A 10,120-nucleotide genomic window follows, 5' to 3' on the forward strand; every position below is an offset into this window, starting at 1 on the left:
TGTGATAAAGATTTTTTTCTATTAAAAAGAAAAAGAAACAGCTTATTACACATTTCATTCTACACTCCGATCTAATATAGGCTATTGCATCTTTGTAAATATCGCAGCCATTGTGGTTTAATAAACACCGACTTTCACAGTCTTCTGACTGCTGCTCTACAAATTTAACATAGTGAACTACAGCTACACTCACTGTTCTCTAAAGGGAGCAACTTGACATTGACTGTCCTCTAGTGGGGTTTTTATTTTTGTTTGTTTGTTTTGTTGTTGTTGTTGTTTTCCTGATACTTGGACAATGCATTAAGCAATTCAATTTACTGTACAAAAGTTGGGTGTTTTTTTGCTTTCTTTTTCTTTTTGCCTCATCTTTCTAAGGTTAAATATTATCAGTTTCAATAAAACCCACATAATCAACATTGATTTTGATTGGATTTGTGTAGCTGTTAAATTAGCTCCAGTCACTGTGGCTCTCAAATAAAATCCAAAGTACAACTACTACTACTACTGCTAATAATAATAATAATGAATAATATTGTATCATGGTCACAAATAAACAAAATTGTATTCAGAATACTTGATTTAATTTAATTTAATTTAATTTAATTTAATTTAATTTAATTTAATTTAATTTAGTACTACTCCCTAAGGAAATTATGAAAAATAGTAAAAAGTATCAGTTGTTGTTCAGACTAACAGTTTAATGACCGTGTGAGTTCTGTGCTATTATGCTTCTTAGAGGTGCTTCACTCTGGGATAGTTTGACTCCAGGCCACCCTGTTCACACAAATGAATACACTGGTCATATTAACCATTTGTGCTGATTAGGATTGTAAAATAACATATTTTGATTATAAGAATATCTTGGCCAAAATAACTAGTTTTTGCTTAGAATATTGAAATATGAGGGACAGCAAAAGAAGGCAGATAATAAAATGAACCCCTTCTTTCAAGATTACTACAGATGCAATGATAAGTCTGATGACTGTGTTGTAGTTTTGTTTCTTTTCATTTGAGTGGAAAAGTTGTTACAGCTGGACCTGGAAAATCCATTTAAATAGCTGGAATGTCTAATGAGGCCTGAAATCAGCACAGATATGAAAAGTTTATTATTAACTGATCACCATGTTTTATGAAGTGTGGGTACCGTTCATAATGAAATCATCTTCTTGATGGCATTGAAGGAGACAAGAATGAAGAGCATAGCTGAAAGAACTAAAAAAAAAGCTTCCAAAAACTTCTCAGACAAGTCCAAAAGAGACACCTTAATAGTATTAGTAACAATAACATTAGTTTTAGTAATATCCTCATTACATTAAAATTAAGATGTTAAATACATAAACTGTAATTAGAATCATGCAAAGCTGCTCAAGCAGCTTCAGGCACTGCGGCGCTTGAGCACAATAATGAACAGCAGAATTTTCCAGTTGTTCATCTGCAGACACACCTGCTGTCTGCTGTTGTCTCTGGAGATGGTAAACCGGCCTCGAGCTGACTGAGACTAATAGATGATAGCACTATCATATCTCTTATTATTACAACTCAGGAACCTGTCTGACACAAATCATCCAGTAGTCACTAAATATGAATCCAGAGGCTGTACAAATCAGTCTGTGGGATTCTTCAGGCCTTTTAACCACTGGTTCAGACAGAGTCTGATCATCAACACATATCAGATAAATTAAGAGAAAGAAAAAAAAAACAAAGAAAAGGGAAATAACACAGTTATAAAGTAAGTTGTATTTTTTTAAGACAAAATATAGTAGATTAGAAATGTAATTCCTTTCTGAGTACGAACTTCGGTTCTTTATATCTAACAAAATAACTTCATTGTTGTTTTGACTGTGTTGCTGTAGAGAAAATGCAGTGGGAATCTAAAAGGAAATGAGTGGCAAGAGTTTGGCCTTGGATGGTTGTGAGTTGTTCAATGAAGGGCAGTCAATCTGTACAGACAAGTGAAGGCGAGAGCTGCGTTTCAGTGTCTTCATTCATCTTTCCTCAATATTTCCGCTGTTTAAGGGCACAACAAAAACCACTAAATACTAGTGAAAACCTTCATCTGCCCAGCAGGGAGTGAAAAACAACAATTCTACAGTCCATCATACCAAAATGTGACTACTGATCACATTTTGATCAGTAGTCACATTTTGTCACATTCTGTCTCTACAGTCAAATGCATAGAAGTGAAAGACATCTGAGTTTTGCATTACCTCCTAGTTTTAAACAGCGCAGAAATCAAATAATAAAAAAGGTACATGATATAACACTTGAAAGTTACTTAAAATTGGACATTATTTGTACTAGCAAGTGTATTAACAAAAAAAAAGAAAAAAAACCCCTAAACTTAATCTTTAATTGACAGTGAAAAATCACCCAAAGCAAAGTTTCTGTTTGTCTGCTGGAAACAAAATTTATTGCCCCAAAATGACAGGCAACAGAAACACTGAGTCCCGCAAGAGACATTGGAGAAAAAACTTGAGGATGTACTTAACTGTACCTAACTTTTTTTGCAATCACAGCTAAATTCTCCATCTGCTTATCTAGCTGTTATCTAAAGGGTGAGACTTCACGCTGACTGCCCTCCAGTGTTCCGGAAAAATGGAAACATTCGTTTTCACCCTAAACAGTGATTTTAGAATTCAAACAGTTTTACAACTCTGACTTGTGTTATTTTTGTGAGCAAGAGTCAGCTCTGTTAGAGTATGAGCAGGCTGGCGCTGGGTTATGTGTTATTGTTTTGTCCTTTTGTGTTTTGTTCCATAAGCAGACGTTACCAGGGTGGAGCTGCCTCAGATGAGGACCTCTCCCAACTGTTCTGGATTGCCTTCATCAGGTCAGCGTTTCTTAAGAGGCAAATTCCTCTGTGGTAACACTTGTCTCCTCAATCCATTATTTACCATCTTTATTCCAAGCCTCCTGTTAACCTATCTGTGTGTGATCTTCAGTGCCTGTTCTCAGACCTTTCACTGCCTCAGCTGTTCGGCGCCACTGTCATCCTGCTTGCCAGCCCCCCTCCCGGTCTCCCCGTTTCAGATTTTCCCAGAGAAGTCTGTGTCCTTTCTGTCTGTTTAAATACACTGCTACTGTATATAAAGACTGCATTTGCTTCAAACTCGTGTTTGTAAGTCCGCACCCTGGGTTCAACCTTTGGCTTAACCTGGTAAGAGCTGATAATGGGTGTAATCACTGTCACATGTGACAGCAGCAAACCACTTCAGTTCTTCCATCCAAGATTTACTGAATGTGAATCCGTTGGCTGTGATTGGCGGTAGAATAGCAGCATCATATTTCGATATTTTTTCAGGAGCCAGTTCTCAAGGCCTTTTATGGGTCTGAATCTGTTAGGATGCCTGGGTCATTGACCCAGAGTTTTGAGTTTATTATATTATTTATCATTTCCAGTCTTTGGTTTCTTTGTTAGAGTTCTGTCTTATGGTTTATGTCTCTGTTCCCTCTGTTGCAGTGCCTGCCTGTGAGTCTGTGTTTTTAAGTTCAGTCTGTGTTATGTTTCCTGTATAACTTTGGAGGTCCATGTCTTATGTTAATGTGTCTGGTTTTGCTTCCCCTGTTTCGTTAGGCCTGATTTGCCCCAGCTGTGTTTCCCTCCTGTTGCCCATTCCCTGATTGCTCCCTCTATGTATTTAAGCCCTGTGTTTCAGTTTGTCTGGGTTGTGATCTACTCTTATCTACCGTTTACTATGCTGTGTGTTCTGTCTGCTTGCCTGAGTTTATTTGGAGTCTCAGTTTTGTTGCCTTTTTTGAGTTCAGCATTAAAGCTGTTTTTGAGTTCACCTTTTGCCTCCAAGCGTCTGCACTTTGGGTCCACCATTCCTGCCTGCACACAGCCTCCACATAACAGAATCAGAGTCTGACTGTAAGCACTTTTCAATTTATGAAAGAAAAGAAAAAGAATTTGCTTTAAGTTGGAAACTATATGAAGATGAAAACAAGTTAAAAGCAGCATCCCTGTCTTGTACCACATATGATTAAAATTAAGTAAAAAAAAATAGAGTTGTGATATTGGCTGAAAAATAGAATATTCAACAAGCTCTGTATCTCATGCTCTCATTACAGATTCACAATTACAGCATGTGTGTGGTTGTGTGTTGCTGGTTGCTGAGTATTTGTGCAGGTCTGTCAGTGGTTTGTACCACTGTGTGGTAACATATACAGTAATAAACAGCTGTGTCCTCAGGCTGCAGATGCTGTCCTGTTATTGTCAGTGTTTGAGCAGAAGTGTCTCTGCTGATGCTGAACTTGCTTTTTAAAGCATCATTTTGGTAAGTGCCCCCACTATACCATATGTAGAAAATCCATTCCAGTGGTTTTCCTTCACCTTGTCTGATCCAATCTAAATTATTTACTTAATTATTTAGGATTTCTGTTGTATTCAGTGGCGTGAATTGGCCAAAGCATCTCACATGATGACAAAGCCAGCAGCAGTGTCAGAGCTACAGAGAACATGGTTGATGATGAAGTTGAATTGAACCAATCTGAGCTCTTCTGCCCTCTTATACATCACAGTTATGAGGAAATGCATTATATCCATTTGAATAAAGGGACTGTACATCTGCAATTAAAAAAATGTAATAATGAAATCTACTGACTGAATGCAGACTGGAAATATGTGAATTTTCTCTACTTCTTTTTTGTATTCATAATATTCTCCGGTTTAAAATGGTTTTTGTTTTCTTTTTTTTTCATAAACTCCTTAACTCCTATAAGCAAATGCTTTTTGAAAAATCAATAAAGTTAAGAAGGAAATGGAAGAACATGTGGCTCAAAACATGAAGAAATGAGAAGCATCTCAAGACCTTTGCAGAGAGCTGTACTATACTGTATACTGTACTGTACATAGATTACTGAAAATGTAATAATATTGAATAATAATAATATTATTGAAATCTGAATATTGAAATCTGTTTCTGTTTACCTTTGAACAGCTGGAATGTCTGATGAGGCCTGAAATGATCTCCACACATATGAACAACTGCTTGTTAACTCACCACCATCTAATCACCACACTGTCTGAACTGTGGGTACCTCTGATAATGAGATCGTTTACATGATGCAACTGGAGGAGACCATGGCTGAAAGTACTGTAAAGAAGCTTCCCACACATCTGCAATATGAACTTCTTGGTAGCATTAGTAAAATCCTCGTTATACTACAATTGCCATGCAAAATAAATTAAGTAGAATAATGACTGCAGGATTTGGTACAGCTGCTCAAACAACTTCAGTCACTCTGGCTCTCGAGTACAATAATAAACAGCAGAATCTTCAGTCTTCAGACTGTTCATCTGCAGATACACCTGCTGTTTGCTGTTGTCTCTGGAGATGGTGAATCGTCCTTGGACTGACTGAGAGTAGCGGATGTTAGCGCTGTCATAATGGCTTGCAACCCACTCCAGTGCTTTTCCAGGTGCCTGTCTGACCCAGGCCATCCAGTAGTCACTGAATGTGAATCCAGAGGCTGTACAGGTCAGTGTGTGGGATTCTCCAGGCCTTTTAACCACTGGTTCAGACTCAGTCAGAGTCTGACCATCAACACCTGTCAGACGAATGAAAAAGAAAAATAACATAGTTACAACACAAGTTGTTATTTTTCAAGGCAAAACAACTAATTACTAGTGAAAATCTTCACCTGCCCAGCAGAGAGTTAAAAACAGCAGTCCTGTCTTGTAGTCCATCATATCAAACTGTGACTCTACTGATGTGTCATTCTCGCTACTGTGAGATAAGTAGAAGTAAAAGACATCTGAGTTTGCATTGACTCCTCCTCACTGAATAGACTGAGCAGAAATTAATATAGTCAACACTTTTAAGTGTTAAAATCACACTGAGCTCAATAACATCCTCAGTTCTGTCACCTACCAGAAAACAGCATAAAAATAAAAAAATAAAAAAGGTACATGAGATAACATTTGAATGCTTTTAAATCAGAGTTCCCTTAAATAGATCAGACATTGTTTCTACTAACAAGTATATTAACTAAAAAAATCCTCCAGTGGCTCCGAAGCACAAAGTAATTATAATAAATAAAATAATTTCATACTGGTGATTTAAATCTGCTTTGGACTGACTGAGAGTAATATTTGCTGCTACAGCTGTAACTGTCAAACCAGACAATCACCTCTACTCACTTTCTGACAGCCTGTCTGATCCAGCTGATGAATGAGAATCTCAGAGCTGTGCACTTCAGTCTGTTTTAGTCTTCAGGCCTTTTAACCAGTGGTTCCACCAGAGACCGAAAAAATAAATAAATAAACTCAATAATCTTTTTCAGATATCACCAATAGTAATAGCATAAACTGTTGTTCAGACTAACAGTTTTAATGACAATCTCGAACTTCTATTATGTTACATGTCTCCACTGGAGGAGCTTTTTAAGAAGCACAGGGATCTGACTGTATTGCCACTGTTCACACAACCTAAAGACTGTTTTGTTTGTTTTACAGTATAATTTTAATTGGATATAAATGCAACAATAAAATGAGGTAAATATTTAATTTATAAATTTTAAAATAATTGATAATTAAATACATGCACAAATACATATAGATCTATCTGTAGACAATTCTCTTGCTGTCTTGACCTTTGACCTCGAGCTCCAGGGATGTACAGGACTGCTAATCTTTGTACAGGACAGTAGTTGAAAGGGTTGTACTGTTGTGTGTTTCTGCCTGTTGAGTATTTAAGCAGGGCCGTCAGTGGGTTGCATTACTGTGTCGTAACGTGCACAGTAATAAACAGCTGCAGACTGTGTCCTGTTGTTGTCACTGTTTGAGCAGAAGTGTCTCTGCTGATGCTGAACTTGTTCTTTAAAGCATCATTGTTGCCAGTGCTCCCATCATACCACATGCAGTTAATCCAGTCCATTTGCTGTCCTTTCCTCTGTCTGACCCAACATGTTGCATAGCTGCTATCAGTCAAAGAATAACCAGAGACCTGACAGGTGATGGTCAAAGACTGTCCAGGCTGCAAAACCCTTGAATCTGGTTGGGTGAGATCAATACTGTACACACCTGTGGAAACAGAAAATGTCAATTAGATTAAATCCAGCAAAAGCTCCTCACATGATCCAGAAGCCAGCAGCAGTATCAGAGCGAACATGATTGATGCTGAAGCTGAAATGATGTGAGCTCATTTGTCCTCTCAGTGAAACAGAATCACCAATCCCTTTTTGACCACTTTTTCATTTGCATATTTTAAAATAAATTATATTTACATATAATATTATATTTTCTTTTTGACAAGACTGTATGGCAAAGAGTTTTTATTTTAATGACATAGGCTGGGTTTATTGTAGTGTGACCATGTAGATGATTGGCATAATAACCCATTTTGTTTTTTAATTTTAAAGCAATTTCAAAAAATCAAATGTAGTTTATTTTAATGAAAACTGAAAACAGAGTATTGTTTTGCATTGCCAATAAATATATTATTTTACTATAAGTATAGACCAAGAAATGACTTAAGACAAATTGTTGTAACAAAATGTGTTTTTGAAAAATCCACCAGAAAATTCCTGATTACTCTTACTTGATTGTTTTTGTTTGTTTTCTATTTTCTTTTTTCACACTGAATGAGACGGTTTCTCAATAAGGAAGATTTAATAAATGTCAGCTCCTCCATAAGGGAGGAAAACTTTGCATAGCTCTTCTTCTTCCATTTTAAAATGAGATCCATAAGAAGATTCTTTGGCTGTAGAGGAAAATGTACAGTGTCCTAAAATAAAATGGGGGAACTAGATATTAGATTCCCTACTGAATTTGTTCAGTAGGGACAAATTCAGTGATTCAGTTCAGTTTCTTGAATAGTTCCCTACTGAATTTGTTCATTTCTTTGCAAGTTTGCTCACTTGCAAAGAAATCAATCAGTTTTTTTCTGGTAGTTTCATTTTAATGGAAAAATTTAGAAAAAAAACACATTACATAAAAGTTCTAAACTGATTAACATGTCACTGAGTGAAATAAGTGTTTGATCCTCAAGCAAAACTTAATTAGAGGTTTGTGATGAAACCCTTGTTTGCAAGCAGAGCGGTAAGACATTTCTTGTAGTTGATAAGCAGGTTTTCACTCATTACCAGGAGGGATTTTGGTCCACTCCTTTTTGCAGAACCTCTCTAAATCCTTTAGGTTTCTTGGTTGCTGCTGAGGAACTTGAATTTTAAACCCCCCTCTATAGATTTCCTATAGGTCTGGAAACTGACTTGGCCACTGCATGACCTTTAAATGCTTCTTAAGCTATTCCTTTGTTACCTCAGCACTATGAGTCAATGCCATGCTGAAAAACTCATCCACAACCAATCTTAAGTGTTCTGGCTGAGGCTGTTCTCGTCCAAGACCTTACAGTACATGGCCTCCATCCCTTGGCCCCTCAGTGTGGGGGGTGACTTGAGTGGCTAATAAATGATTGCTAGCAGATATTTGGAACGTGTGGAAAATCTTTAATAATACACAGTTACCATTGTATTTATATTTTATTATGTCTCCATTTGACTCCTCTATTTCATACTGTAGTCATTCCTTTTCACATTTATTATGTGTAGTTGTGTGTCTCTGCTGAATATTTGTACAGGTTTTTCAGTGGTTTATTTCACTGTGTGTTAACGGCGTGCACAGTAATAAACAGCTGTGTCCTCAGGCTGCAGATTCTGTCCTGTTATTTTCACTGTTTAAGCAGAAGTGTCTCTGCTGATGCTGAACTTGTTTTTTAAAGCATCATTGTTGGCAGTGCTCCCACTAGCCCAAATAGTGTTAATCCATTCCAGTTTCCTTCACGCTGTCTGACCCAACCTGTTGCATAGCCAGTTACAGAATAACCAGAGACCTGACAGGTGATGGTCAAAGACTGTCCAGGCTGCACGATCCTTGAGTCTGGTTGGATGAGATCAATACTGTACACACCTGTGGAAACAGAAATCAACATTATTACCATCATTTATCTGACTATTCAGTGTTTATTAGAGTGAATCCACTAAATGCTCCTCACAGGATCCAGCAGCCAGCAGCAGTATCAGAGTGAACATGATTGATGTTGAAGCTGAAATGATGTGAGCTCATTGGTCCTCTCACTGAAACACAGAAGCACCACTCCCTTTTAAGTAACTTTTTCATTTGCATATTTTTAAATAAATTACATTTAAATATAATGTTATTTGATCTTTTTGAACAGACTGCATAGTAAAGTGTGTTTTGTTTGTTTGTTTAGTTTTATTTTTTTCTTTGAAGATTTAATAATGAATTATTTACAGGTTCAAACATCTCTGCCTGACTGTTGCTGAGTATTTGTGCAGGTCTGTCAGTGATCAGCCTCTGACTGACAGCAGTTATCAGCTTAATAAACCTGAAGTATTATTTTGTTTTAAATTAATTTTACAAATGTGTCAAATCAAATTTGTATTTATTTCCATATAAACTGAATACAGTATGATACAGAGCATTTTAAATAATATTTTTAATGCCACTGAATGTTTTTCAATATAGACAAAGAACTGAATTATGAGAAACTGTCTTAACAAAAAATAAAATAAATATTTATTTCAGTACTAACACATCTACTGATTCTTCTGCTATGTGTTGAATGGCTCCAGTGAGGTAAGGATCTTTTCCAGAACAGCTAAAAACAGGCACAGAGTTTAGCTGATGGTGTATAAGCAGCACCCAAAGTTCAGTTCTGCTTCCTCCTCTGAAAACCAAAGTTATTGTCTTGAAATGATAAAAACAGAAAAACAATTTGCACTTTTGGACTTGAAGAATAGCAGCAATGCTAAAGGTACTAGTTGGTAGAATGGGTAGGACTGTCCATATTGATGTATCCAGATAAAGGATTGAGACTTAAACTGTTGTTCAGTCTTTCTTATTTTTAAGATGTTTGTATTCGTGAGAAAATGAAAATAAAGATTTAACATGAATAGCTAATAAATATTCCATAAAATTAACGTTGAGTTCATCGCAAAGTCTCAGAAGCATAGGAAAGTAAAGTGGAGCACTTTGCCCTTCTAACTTTTTAAGCTGAAATTTACACGATGAACCACAACCACAACAACAGAAGTTACTTGACAGAAGAAAAACAACTGGACTGGATTAACTGCATGTGGTCTGATGGGAGCACTGACA

The 10,120-nt window shown here is 36.6% G+C and overlaps 1 gene segment (V, D, J or C); it reads right to left on the reverse strand.

The window, feature by feature from the left end:
- Positions 1–4,959: 4,959 nt before the first annotated feature.
- Positions 4,960–5,704, reverse strand: LOC120439891. The segment is given in 2 exon segments: positions 4,960–5,550; positions 5,644–5,704. Coding segments are annotated over 2 exon segments (360 nt in total).
- Positions 5,705–10,120: the final 4,416 nt, after the last annotated feature.

The sequence above is a fragment of the Oreochromis aureus genome, linkage group 4 (assembly GCF_013358895.1).
Source record: "Oreochromis aureus strain Israel breed Guangdong linkage group 4, ZZ_aureus, whole genome shotgun sequence".
Taxonomy (NCBI): Eukaryota; Metazoa; Chordata; class Actinopteri; order Cichliformes; family Cichlidae; genus Oreochromis; species Oreochromis aureus.